At 46.6% G+C, this 13,907-nt stretch overlaps 1 protein-coding gene across 3 annotated transcripts in view; it reads left to right on the forward strand.

Moving 5' to 3' along the window:
• afdna (afadin, adherens junction formation factor a) overlaps positions 1-13,907 on the forward strand; it is a 65,753-nt gene that overhangs the window by 50,827 nt on the left and 1,019 nt on the right. For 2 of the 3 annotated variants that reach the window (XM_053445200.1, XM_053445201.1), the window contains exons 23-35: positions 1,482-1,547; positions 1,636-1,709; positions 3,048-3,166; positions 4,275-4,475; positions 4,854-4,945; positions 5,091-5,285; positions 5,558-5,708; positions 6,055-6,463; positions 6,562-6,815; positions 6,906-7,120; positions 7,243-7,422; positions 9,308-9,442; positions 12,017-12,299. In XM_053445200.1, the coding sequence (XP_053301175.1) occupies positions 1,482-1,547; positions 1,636-1,709; positions 3,048-3,166; positions 4,275-4,475; positions 4,854-4,945; positions 5,091-5,285; positions 5,558-5,708; positions 6,055-6,463; positions 6,562-6,815; positions 6,906-7,120; positions 7,243-7,422; positions 9,308-9,442; positions 12,017-12,299 (2,374 nt within the window). Of the gene's footprint in view, positions 1-1,481; positions 1,548-1,635; positions 1,710-3,047; positions 3,167-4,274; positions 4,476-4,853; positions 4,946-5,090; positions 5,286-5,557; positions 5,709-6,054; positions 6,464-6,561; positions 6,816-6,905; positions 7,121-7,242; positions 7,423-9,307; positions 9,443-12,016; positions 12,570-13,907 lie in introns of all 3 variants that reach the window. The other variant, XM_053445199.1, reaches the window with a different exon arrangement.

The raw sequence follows: 13,907 nt of genomic DNA on the forward strand, positions 1-13,907 counted from the left end.
AGAGAAAGAGCTGAAACATCGAGGGTCAAATAGTTTGGAAGGACTGAAGTCTCTGCTGGTTTTTTGTTGTGGAGGGACTGGGACACAGATCTGTGGACAATGGACCGAGCAGCAAACAGAAAACTCTCTATTCACAGAGTTAATGACCCGAACCCCACATTTCATTATTACTGGAGCAAATAACACCGAAAAATGCAAGAATTGAAAGAAAGTTAAATGAACTCCTTCACTTACTTTCACTGAGAATATGTGGAAGCTCAGGAAAGTATTTGTTTCATTAAGATGTGGAAGCAGAACAAAGCTCATTGTTATTAAAAAAACAAGCTTGATGTTTGAACCCAGTATTTATATTTTCCATCTCATTGAAAAGTTGGTTCCTGCTGCAGGAAGAATCCGAGCACAGAGCCTGTTGGAGATAGACGCTGCAGATGATTATCATAATATATATGATATATATGATGAATATGATGCCCATTGTGGGCCAGAGTAATGAAGTAGTTTTGAATAAAAATCCCCACTAGTATTAAATGTGACCTGCAAACAGTAAGTCTGAGTCTGAACTTTATAGACACGCTGTGATTCTTAATGTGAAGGTTGTGTTTTCATTGTGTGTCTGAAAAAGCTTTTCCTCAAACCTGCTTTAGAATAACGAAAATTAAATACGGCATATTTTTCTGTTTTACATGTTTTCATGTTTGGCGCCTCTGCAAAGAAAGATGTCTGAAAAATGTTCCTCCTGTTTCTGGTTCTGCTGTTGCACAAACTCTGAGGATAAACATGTCAAGATGGTGAAGAAGGCGTTTGATTCGTCTGATAACGTGCCAGCACTGAAACCGCCTCCCCACTTCAGAGACACCCCACACACAGACACACACAGACACACACAGACAGAGACACACACAGGCGCTCTGGCTTGTATGTGCAAAGGATTTTCTTTATGGATCATCATAACAATTTAGTGATTTCCAGTGGGAGACATAATTGTTTGAGCATCAAACGTTGAAACTAGATAATCTGTAACAACCCAGAGAATCTAAAAGAAAAAACACATAACTGCTCCTGTTGCTCTACTAATATTTCAGTTTGACATGATGGTGAACCTGTTAGCGCCGATAAGAGCCGGGGTGTTTAGATAACCACCGTTTTGCAATCTGTCTCCGCTCTGTTCTGTATCAACGCTCTGGATTAGCTGTGTATAAAAAAAGGGAGCTTTTTAAATTCCTGGTGGAGCTGGACTCCCTCCTGGTGCAGGGCATCATCAGTCAGCACGGCTGGAAGATAGCGCTGCTTCTCCCTGGACCAGGATTAGACCACACAGGTCCGATTCGGTGGTTGTGTTGCATGTTGCACTGTAATTTGTGTCCTGAGGAGTCGTAGCTCACCTGCACCTCAGAGACGTCTGGGATCAGGACCCATTATGACCCTGTTCAGACCTGGTATTAAGATATTAACCCAGTCTCTCTCTCTCTCTCTGTCTGCAGGGTGCTGGTCAGGAGAAGTTGGGCATCTACATCAAGTCCGTGGTCAAAGGAGGAGCCGCTGACGTGGTTTGTACAAACACTTTAAAAACAATAACAGAGAAATGTGAAGAAGAAGCGACGCAGTGACTCACTCTGTGGTTGTGTTCTCACACAGGACGGTCGTCTGGCGGCAGGTGACCAGTTGCTCAGTGTGGACGGGCGCAGTTTGGTCGGCCTGTCACAAGAGAGGTAAGAACCCAAGAGCCTGATGTGTTAAACGTACTTAAAGTCTCGAAACTGTAAATGGGGGAAGTTCCCAGCTGACACTTAAACGTCATAATTAAACTATCGAAGAAACCAGTGATCCAGCCCAGAAGCACCAGGGAGGAAGTGTGGGTGGCACATGTTGTGTTATTCTCTCTTTTATATGCACAACCACCCGCCGCACATTGACGGATTGACGTATTTATGGTCGTGCGATGATGAATCTCAGGTTTAATTCTATTCTGAGGATCGTAAACATTTTGAAAAGTGAAGTTTGATGCTGTCGTGACATCAGAGAACCACAAACATCAGGGGTGAGGCATCTTGAGGTTGTTGCACTGAGGCGGTTGTGTCCCATTTGTCCAAGTGTGTGTTCAGAACACACAGCACGGGTAGAAAATGTGAGTGTGTGTTTGTGTGTGTGTGTTTTGGAAACAGCTCAGTAGCTAACGCCCCACACACATGAATCCAGTTATTCCTCTCGCTCAGCATGTTCAGACCTGACGTGTTTAAAGGTCTTTAGTGAGCAGACAGCAGGAGGGTGAGGTCGTATCATCCTGTGGTCGTCTCCTGTCCGACTCCCACAGGTTCCACTGAGCAGGTTCAGATTGTAATTATGAACCTCCAGGTCTGTGGTGTGTGTGTTTGTGTTTGTGTCTGTGTGTGTTTCAAATTAAAACCCAGATCCTGTGATGTTTCCTTATGTGGATGTTGAGCCTGTACCTCAGCGAACGTCACATTCCCCGAGTTCCATCCAATCAAACACACATGGCTCATTACCTCATGTGATCTGCACCTCAACTATTTTAAGGATTTGTTTAAAGCCGGGTGCACGGAGAATAACAGTGTGTGTGTGTGTGTGTGTCTGTCTGTGTGTGTCCAGGTGGGATTGTATTCAAACTACAGATAATCCCTGCCTCCTCCCTTTTATAATACAAAATAATCATTACTAGTGTTTTTTAATCAACATAATGACTGAAAGTACTTATTTTATTGGTTGTGCACTTTAACTCAAACATTAAATATCTGCAGTGCAGCTAATCTGATGAGTAATTGTTGTTTGGAGCAAAAATACCAAAGACTTTCTGGTTCCAGCTTCTCCAATATGATCATTTTTATGTTTTTATATCATTGATAATAAATCAGTTTTGGTCTGTGACAATGTGAACATGTTCCAATGTTTTCTAGCTGTTTGGAATCAGCATCAAAGCTGAAACTACTTTCAAAGAAATATGAAACTTCTCATGAGGTAGCAAGCATCTCACCAGCTGAACCCCCCTCTCTCTCTTTTCTGTGTGTGTCATTGTGTGTGTGTGTGTTCAGAGCGGCCGAGCTGATGACGAGAACGGGCTCAGTGGTGACTCTGGAGGTCGCCAAGCAGGGCGCCATTTACCACGGGCTGGCGACTCTCCTCAACCAGCCGAGCCCCTTGATGCAGAGAGGTGAGCAAACACACACACAGTAGAAGTTTAGTTTTCATAAACTTCATCATGTTCACAGTTTCTTTTAAACATTTAAAGTCACTACTCGTCAAAGTCAGGAATTGTGTATATATAATATTTCTGTTGTTGCACAGTCTCTGTAGTTTCATTCTCTGGATTCAGGATTTTCAGAATTAGCTTTTCTTGTTCTCATTCTTCCTTTTTTTATTCTTATTCTTATTTTACTTGACTCAGATTTACCAGAACCTTGAAACTGGGTATTTCCTACTTTTTGGGGATATTAATATGCTTCTTTCTCTTAATTAAATAATGAATAATTTAATTAAGAGAAAAGAAGCAGATTAATTACAGAATAAACTTCACTGAATGTCCTTAAACAATCCGGAACATTAAAATGTCTTGGAATTAAAAGCCGTTTTAAAAGGTCATAAATTTTGCTTCTAAAACCTGCAGATTTCTGTTGTTTGAAGGGATTTTCCAAAAGTTTGCGATGAATGGCCTATTGTTAGTTCCTCTATTAGTTAATGGCAGTGATTAAGTGTTGCAGATGATGGAAGCGAGGCAGACGTTTCCAGACACTGTGTCCTTGTCTTCTCTGTGGAGCAGACTGGAGGATATAATGAGTGTTTGTGGCTGCAGCAGCTTGTGTCTGTGTGCGGGTCTGTGCATGAAAAGCTGCACATGTGAACTTGGCAGGGGTTTTACTGGGCGCTGGTCTTTGTCCGCTGGAATGTGACCCTAGGTTCATTAAGGAAGTCTTCCCGCCGGGCCCGTCTGTGGTCCAGGATGACGCTGAGCGGGTGTTTCTCCCAAACTCCCTCTAACGCAGTATTTTCCAGGCGGTGCAGACAAGTGAGGTTTAACCAGCGGGCAGCGTGAAGGACGCTTCACATCCAGAAACTGGACGAGCAAACATTGAGTGTAGATTCCCACAGACTAAGGGCGTCGCAATACGATCAAACACAAGTCACTCACAGGGGAAAGAAGTCAGTTCTCTGGCTCTCGGGATTTTAATCACTGCAAAAGTAATACTTAAAGTACTTTTCCTGTACTTCCAGATTCACTTGAGACATCTAAAAACACTGCCTTGCTCCCTTCTCCCTCTCAGCGTCGGACCGAGGCCGCGAGAAGAACGGGAAACTGCGACCGAAGAGCGAAGGCTTCGAGTTGTACAACAACTCGGTGCAGAACGGCTCCCCGGAGTCTCCGCAGGCCGGCTGGGACTCTTACCCCGAACCAAAGAAGATGAGCAGCGAGGACCGGCTCCTGAAGAACCGCGCCGACCACCGCTCCAGCCCCAACGTAGCCAGTAAGACACAGATCCCAGTTTCATACACTTGAGCCATTGTCAGTAGATTAAGCCTGAGAACTGCAACAACTTGAAATGTCCATGTCTCTGGCTTTAAACACAGGAATCAGTTCATTTAACCAGTTTAATTCTGTGTTGGTAAATTAGCTTGTTTTTAGCCATGATGAGAAATATGAAAATTGGTAAGCAAATCATTGACATCTGTACTTATGGAAAGAGGAAGACAAACTAAAAGTGCATTAGTGTTATTCTTTAACGACTGTGGAAACGCAGTGAGTTTTTAAGCCGTTCACTGAAATGTGGTTTGAATCAGAACTGCTGTCGCCACCATTTTTTATGAAATGTAAAAGTCCCCACTCCGTCCTCCTGCTTCTTCAGATCAGAGCCAGAGTCCTGCAGGCAAGGCCGTGTACCCCGGAGGCCCCGGCACCAAGATCACCTCCGTCTCCACCGGGAACCTGTGTGCAGACGTAAGTAACCGCTGGACTGAGGCCGGTGGCGTCTCAATGAGGAATGTTCTATCTACGTGACTGTGGAGTGACACGAACACTTGAGGACCCCACAGTATCTAGACCCGACGTGAGAAATAATCTGTTGTGTGGTTTATTCCCCCAGGATGACCCCTCCCCTCCCCATCCAGAGGCCTACCCCATCCCCACCCAGACCTACCCCAGGGAGTACTTCACCATCCCGGCCTCCAAGAGCCAGGACCGGGTGGTGGGTCCCGGGCCGGGGCCGCCACAGCACTGGCAGGGCATGGAGGACAGAGAACGCCTCCCTGTGGTGGAGAACATCCACAACAGCATGCAGGTAGAGCAGCATCCAGATGAAACCACTACTTGTATATGATCAGATCATAGCTGCATCATAACAAGTTTAGATTAAGGGAGTCTAGAAAAGTCAAGAGCATTTCTTTGTTTATTGTATAATTCTGCAGATTTTCTGGGCCTCAAGCTTTTCTGAACTAAACTAAACATCTTAAAAGTTTAAAAAGCTCAACTCACATCTCGTCTACATCTCCTTCTTCTTCTCTTTTTCCCTCCTCTCTCCTTCCATTCATCTTTCTCTCCGTCTCTCCTCAGAGGGTCAACCACTCTCAAGAGGAGCTCTACCCTCCACCAGGAGGTCTGAGGCCTGACGAGCGCATGCAGCCACACTACCAGCAGGAGTACCAGCTCCGGGATATGGACTACCAGCACAGAGACGTGGACTACCAGCGAGGTCCACCAGGAGGTGAGAGCCACCGAAAGATGGAGGTTACAGAGGGTGAAACTCTGGAGTTTAGAGAAGGGCCGACAGAGATAAGAGGATGAACAGGCAGATTATGTGAGAGCTTAGTGCTCGACAACATCCAAATGTTTCCCTAAATGTAATAACATTTGATTTTGTTGGTGTTTTTATTTTGCACTAGTTGCAAATGGGATAATTCCCAATTAGAGGAGATCTTCGAATGTAGTAAAACATTCCCTCTGCAGAGTAGAAATCATAAAATGGCCAAAAGGAGCTTGTTTAATAAATTAACCTTGTGGTGTCCTCGTATCTGCATGTGACCGCTGTCCTTCCTCCTTTGTGTCCTCAGGTATGATGGCTCCTGACCACTGGGCCCCTCAGCCTCAGGTGTCCTCCTCGTTGGAGTCTTCCACCTCCAGCCAGGAGCACCTCAACTTCTCCGCCTCCTCCTCCTCTTCCAACAAGAACCCGAACCAGAAGACCGGGCCGGGCCGATGGAAGACACCCAACGCCCCGCAGGCATTGCAGCCGCATCCGGGTCAGACGCCCTCACGCTCCGACCTGCCCCCTCCCCCACCCCCGCCGCCGGCCCCTTACCCCGAAGTGTACGACCCGTACGACCCTCAGTCCGAACTGCCGCTCCCACCGCCGCCCGCTGCCATCTCGCCCGCGGCAGCTCAGCAGGCGGCCGACCGCAAGAAACGTGAGGAGCAGCAGCGGTGGTATGAGAAGGAAAAAGCTCGGCTGGAGGAGGAGAGGTACCACAACACAAACTGACACTTTTAACACAAAAAGTTACCAAACACAGTCTGTTGTAGAGATGATGCTAACGATGATGATGATGTTTACTTCCCAGGGAGAGGAAGAGGAGGGAGCAGGAGAGGAAGCTGGGTCAGATCCGGGCCAACCCCATCATGCCTGTCCAGCCTCACAACAACGGAGGGTCCATGCCTCCTCCTCACCACCAGCCCTCTCTGGCACCTGTGGCCCAACCTCAACCCTACCTGCCCCCCCAGCCACAACCTCCACCTCCTCCCGCCAGACCGGAGAAGCTGGCCAGTCTGCCACGGTCGGCTGTTCCTCCGCCTGCCAGCTCCTCCCACCCCGCCGGTAACACGCTTCATTCAGATCCTTCCTCAAACACACAAACACACAATCATCTTATATCTACGTTAATAACAAACTGTTGTGTAACTGTAGGAATGGACACGGTGATCAGGGAGCTCCTGCCGCAGCAGCAGCCGCGCACCATCGAGCGGCGAGACCTGCAGTACATCACCATCAGTAAGGAGGAGCTGTCCACCAGCGACAGCCTGTCTCCGGACCCCTGGAAGAGGGACGCCCGCGAGAAGGCGGAGAAGCAGCAGCAGCTCCACATAGTGGACCTGCTGGACAAGGAGATCCAGGACCTGCAGGTGAGCCCGGATGGAAACATGTTTAAATCCAAAATATGTCCGATATTTTGTTTGTCTGGATCAAAATAAGTTTGGGTTTCTCAAAATCTAATTTCAATACTGAAAATGTTTTTATTTTCCAGGCGAAGCCGGAGCGAACGGCGGAGGAGAGCGACCGCCTCAGGAAGCTGATGCTGGAGTGGCAGTTCCAGAAACGACTGCAGGAGTCCAACCAGAGCGACGAAGACGACGAGGAGGAGGACGACGAGGACGTGGACACCATGATGATCATGCAGAGGCTGGAGGCCGAGAAGAGAGCCAGGGTGAGACGGGTGGTGCAGGTGGAGGAAGGAGGGAGGGAGCGACTGGAGGAGAGAGGAGAAGAGTGGTGAATTTGAAAGAAAGTTTATGTGAAGGATTTTCTGGCAGAAATCGAGTCTCTAGTCCAGAACACGAGGAAGGGGGGGCAACAGGAAGTCAGGGTGATCGGGGGGGTGGGGGGGGGACACAGACAGAGCTGTCTTTCAACAGCTGGAAGTGGAAGTGGATTCCTCTGTGGCAGCGCTCCCACTATGAATGATCTGCAATGTGCTTCTGCAACATGCTTCTGTCATCGCTTTGCCATGCTGAGCTGCTTAAACCTGATTGGCTGGAGGGGTGGATGGGGCGGGGGGGTTCCGGCAGGCAAGCAAGGGTGCTGTTAATGCTGCATTTGCATCATATGGTTGAATTGTTGTTTTAAACATTGAAATATCAGGTGTAAAATCCAACATTAAAGGAAATGGTTGTTTCCTTCTGAGCTGAACTTTTGTTTAAATTGGTGAAAATAGTTTTTATTTATTTTCCTTATGATGCAAATGCAGGATACGTGTTGCAAAGCAAGAACGAGCCATGACCTCAACGTCTATTACAATTAAAATCAGCTCACGTAGAAAAACAATGTTTACTTTACTGTTTATCCTCCTTCTCCCTTTTTTAATTCTCTCTTACTCCTCAGTTTCTCCTTCCTCTTCCCTCCTTTTTATTTGCCAGATTCTTTTTATCCTCCACACTTTCCCTTTCAGTATTCGGGTAACCTTCTTCCTCCTTCCTCCCTCCTTATCTCCTTCCCTCTCTCACTCTTAAATCTCTTCTTCCTCTTCTTCTTCTTCTTCAGCAGCAGACTGCTGTCCCAGCTATCTCTGTTCTAGACTTGGTATGTTCTTCCTGTTAATGACGGGTGTCCTCCCCTTGCCCTTACATCACTTCCTGTTTTCTGTCTGGGCTGCGCACCTGCCCGTTGTTTCCTCTCTGTCCCACCCCCCCCCCCCCCCTCCCCCTCCACCCCACCCATCTGGACTATTGTCGTTGTTTCATGAGGGGGGGGGGGGGGGGGGGGTCCGTGTTGGAGGCTGGACTGAGCCATGATTAGCTCCAGAGCAGTCGGTCATGGAGACGCCGTCCTGGGATGCTTGTTGTTGTTGTTTGGCTGAGGGAAGCCGTCCATCTCTTTGTCCACTCAAAACAACTGCTGGGGGGGGGCGGGGCGGGGGGGGCGAGGGAAGCTGCTGCTGACCGGCGTTAAAACACTGGATCTTCACCAGATCGTAAAAACAAACCCACGCTTAGAGTAGCAGCGACGTTTTGAGTGCAAACTGAGGTGGCTCCTGCATGGCTGGATTCATCACATGGGGGGGGGGGGCAGGTCGAAGTTTGTGCATGAGTCCTGGGGTCCACTCATCCATCATCCATCCATCATCCATCCATCTGTGTGTGACCAGCTGAGCCTCTACATTAGAGAACTACAGGCTGAGCTGAGAGGTTGTTGTTGTTCTTGCACTCTGCCGTCTTCTGGTTGCTACTGTTGCATGTTGTTCTTGCATGATTTGCAGTGTGCTCGAGTGTGTGTCTGAGTGTGTGTTTGTCTGAGTGTGTGTCTTTGCTACGTGCTTGCAGTGCACACTCCTCCTCCCGTCTGGAGCTGTCCTGTTAAACGAATCAAACCACTTCCCATTAAACACGTTTGTGAACATTCGCGTCGGAGCAGTTAAACACATGTGGATGTGTATTCAGAGTTTGTGTATGAATGACACACAATTCATGTTGTACTAACTGTTTTCTTGTTTACATGTGTGTCCCTCCCCGTTTGGCCCTTTCTTCTGTGTGTGTCTGTGTGTGTCTGTGTGTGTCTGTGTGTGTCTGTGTGTGTCTGTGCGTGCGCCTCATCAGTTGCAGGACGAGGAGCGGCGGCGTAAGCAGCAGCTGGAGGAGATCCGTAAGCGGGAGGCGGACGAGCGAGTGAAGCAGGAGGAGGAGAGGATGTGGAGGGAGGAGGAGCGAGCCTCACGAGAGGCCGAGGAGAAGGTCGGTGTCTCTCCGTCCAACGTTCGATTCCTCGAATTCAGACTCGATGGAAAAAGAGCGACGGTTTCATATTGATAGAAGTTTGTTAGGATAATGTGTGGAAAGTTGAAAAACAGCACAGTGAGTTTTAGAAAGATATTGAAGTCAGTTTAAATAGTTCGAGGTGAAAAAAAAATAGATATAAATCTGTAATATAGTTAAACCATTTATCAAATTACATTTATAAAAAACTACACCCTGGCTCTGGGAATTAAAAATAAGTGAAGGTGATTGAATGTTTTCCTTTGTCGCGGTTATTTGGTAAATATGATATTTTATTCAGTAGAGACAACATGTTCTTAAACTATTTATGATATAACCAAGATCTTTAATCAACCAGTGGTCTCATCTGGTGTCCACTCATCCATCTCTGTGTTAAACATACTCCCAGTTTTATTTATTATCCTGTTGTTTTGCCATCTTGATTTGATTGTGGTGCGTTTGTCCTGAAACACTCGAACCTCATCAGTCCACTGGTTGTTTTAAAAATCTAATCTCACTGAAACTTAATCCCTGTTGTTCCTCTTGTCACCACAAGGGACTCGTCTACTTTAAAATATACTCTAAAGTATAATAAGTAGAAAATATCATCATAGAAAGTGTCTCTAAAAGTAAATGTTCAGTTTAATTATGTATTTGTTGTAACATAACTTTCTTTTGAGACAGATACAGGTTTTTTATGCTGTAATGAATGTTGATTATATATATTATTATATATTCTGATGCTGTTTATTGTGTATTGTGAATATGTCCAGTTGCATGTCCTCACCCCCCCCACCCTATGTGACGTGTTGTCGTGTCATGTGTCGTGCTCCCACCTCCTGAAGCATGGGACTCCCATTGTGTTGTGGTCGTTGTCGGTGTTTGTCAGGAAGTTAATCTTCAGTTGTTATTTTTGGGGACCAGTTATGATTTTGTGAGGTTTTTTATTTACTTATATTTTACTTTACTTTATTATTTTGTCGCCATCTCCATCCAGCATCGCATCAGACATGTTTAGGGAATGCTGCCAACCCCCCCCCTCCCCCCCCCCCACCACTGTTCCCAATATCCTTTTATATCCACAGACACACACACACACATAAATCTAAACCCCACCCACCTGCCTCATACTCCAGCCATCCATACCGTACATGATCAGAGACCCACTCATTCAAACCCACGCACCCACTAATCCCTCCCAGTTTCTTCAGATTCCTACTGGGCCGCTCCCACCACCACCACAGCTCCAGGGAGCTTTCTGTGGCTGCGTCCTTTAGAGGCGATCAGGGTGAGGACGTTCCACTCCGTGAGGATTAATCTCACATCAGACGCATGGAGGAGGTTGAGCACATGTGACCCGGCGCCGCTGGTCCGGCTCCAAACCCAGAATCCAGACACATTCCTGCAGCGTAGATTCATGTGTAACATCTCAGTGGGAGACACCAGAGCTCAGGGTGGGCAGCTCCAGGCAAACAGCCACAGACCATGTAGTGTACACCGAGGATTCACAGGAAACCACACACACACATATGGAGACGTACACATGGTTTCACCGAGCGGGGGGGGGGGGAGATGGTTGAGGACACGGTGGTCTGAGGACTTGAGGAGGATCAGTGAGATCAGGTTCTTCCTACAGAAGTTGTTAGGTTTCCTCAGGTCGATGGATTCCAGAGTAGTTTCATATTTTAGTTTGTGATGATTAGAAAGATAAATTCTTATTCTCAGTGTTGATCCTGGTTTTTATAGATCAGTTTATCAAGTGATGGAGAACTCGTTGGGCTCAGGGGCATCGTTTAGTTTTTATATCTTTACTCATGAATTGGTTTTTTTAACTGTATTTAATTGATTCCTTAAAAGAAGAAAAACATTCAGTCCGATGGTTTTTAAACCACATGTGTCTACAGCAGACGTGGTTTTGGTTTCCAGAGCTGCCTCCTCTCACGAGCCAGAGAAACAAATCCAACAAATCACAAAGATAAACTTTAAAAGTGACTTTGTTTCCTTGTAAATGTAAAATAAATCTTTTTAGTTGTTTTCATAAACACATTCATAAATGGAACAATTCATTGATTACATTAATATTTAAATTAAAGAACAGATTAACACGCTGCTCCTCTGTGGTGCATTCAAAAACAAACTCATTAATTAAATGAAAAGAACACCTTACATGATAAATAATATAATATATAGTAATATATATAATATAGTATGAACCTGAATATACCTTGATAAATAAATAAATAGCATTAATATGGTATTATACAGACTCTAATACAATTTGATTCATTGTAGAATTCATAGTTTTAATCGTAACTTTTAAATCTAATTAGTAAACGATGCCCCGGGTCGATGACTCGTGTAGGTCAGCTGTGATTGGTCGACACGGTGGACAGGTCAGTTAGATCAGGTGTGTGATAGGATGCTGGAGATGACGTGTGGTCGTGCTGTAGTTGCCCCCAAGTCGTAGGAAGCAGCTGATTAGTCAGTTGGTGTCCACTGCTGAGGCGCGAGCCAATGAGAGCGGAGCTTACTAACAGGTTGTCCCTCCCCTAGAGGAGACAGGAGACGGAGTACTACGCCCGCCTGGAGGCGGAGCGGCGCCGGCAGCACGACGAGGCCGAGAGGAAGCTGCTGACGCCCGACGACCCGGCCGGTCTGTATCGGCCCCCGCTGCCCCGGGACTACCAGCAACCCGCCCCCACCAACCCTACTAACAACCCCCCGCCCCCCCCACAGAGAAACACCTCCTACCTCAAAACCCAGGTCGCCTCCCCCGACACGCTCTACACCGCCACGTTTGTCTCCTACGAAGGCGACGAGGAGGAAGAGGAAGAAGGCAAGGAAGCCCCCCGAGCAGGGCGCGGCGGCGGCGGGCACTTGGGTCAGGCGAAGCTGTCGGCGACCCGGAAGTCTTATGGCGACCTCCCGGCCTCCGCCTCACCCAACCACAGCAGGCCCCAGCCGCCGCCCACTGCACGCAAGCCCCGCCCTCTTTCTGACGGCATCTTCCTGTCTAGCTCGTTCCAGCCGCCAGTCAACAACTCCAACAGTACAGGCCCCCCCCTTCCTGCCAAACCCAGCTCCGTGCCCCCGGGGGGCTTTAAAGGTAGACGCCGAGAGAGGAGGGAGGAGTCAGGCTCGCCACAGCGCCCTCTACAGCTCCCACACCTCCCTCTCACTCACTCACTCACCTCTTCATTTACTCCTTCATGGTGTAGTGCTAGTTTGTGTTTCCAGTAGAGAGGTGTTCTGTCTCTTCATTTCCACCGTCTACTTTTTTTTCCAACCTTTTAAATGTTCGTCCAAATTTATGATTTATTTTTTATTTTACCAAATTTCTCCCGTCAATCAGTCATTTCCTGTTTGTTTTATATATGTGGAAATTTCCCTCCCTCTCCTCCAGTGAATCAGAATTTGTTTTGTATTTTTCATGTTTAGTTCGAACTCGTCCCCAGTAAATTATTTCCTTCCTTCAATCACCCCCCCCCCCCCCCCCACATCCCACCCCCCCTTCGATCAGCACTAGCGAACAGAAAAAAGCAATCGATAATCACGCCACCGATTTTTGCTGCAGATTGAGACCCATCAGAGCCAATCATAGTACTGTTGGTGTTGTCGCTCGCCGCCTCCTTTGTGTCTGGTTGGTTGCTGCTTGGGACGGGGGGCGTGGCCAGCCGCCTGCCGGCCCCCTTCCTGCCCCGTGGCTCTGCTTAGCGGTGTTGGCTTTAAAGGGAAGGAGACACGACCATTTGGCTTCTTCACATCCATCCAATCAGCTCATCTCAACAACATCAACTTCAACGGCTTCGTCTTTGTCTGTGGTCGATTAAAAGACTCAACCAGTCAAACCACAGCGCCGCCTACTGGCAGTAATTCTGTCTGATGGTCGAGGTTTCCAAAGTCAAGAAATAAACATTAATCGTGAGGTTAAAGGTAGTTTTTTTCTACAGTTTTTCTTAATTATTTTTATTTCAATGTAATTTCAAGATATGAATCTCTTCCTCAGAAAGTCTCAACACCAGAGGCTTGAAATCTAAAAGTCAAATTAAATCTCCAAGTTGAAATGCCTGAAGAACAGAATATGAATAATTTAAAACAACGCAGGCGTCAGATTTCCGATCAAATCAATATTATTGTTCATCTGTTTTTTCAATTATATCAAGTTCTTCATTTAAGTCAAAACTTTTCTAATCTGAATTCTCATCAGCACTTTTTGTTTTAAAAGATAAAATGTTTTTAATTATCACAGCGATAAAGTTTTTTTTTTGTAATTTTTAGAATTTTAATAAAAGCTGGAACAGAAATATGAAATAACAGATTAGTGTAGATTTGTAAACATGAGACAAAGATCGTCCACAGACAAACGAAGCTTTTAATGCAGCACATTCTGAACGTCGTCACTTCCTGAGGTCCAGGAAACCAGCTGCCTGCACTTTCAAAATAA

Source organism: Pleuronectes platessa, chromosome 17 (genome assembly GCF_947347685.1).
Source record: "Pleuronectes platessa chromosome 17, fPlePla1.1, whole genome shotgun sequence".
NCBI lineage: Eukaryota > Metazoa > Chordata > Actinopteri > Pleuronectiformes > Pleuronectidae > Pleuronectes > Pleuronectes platessa.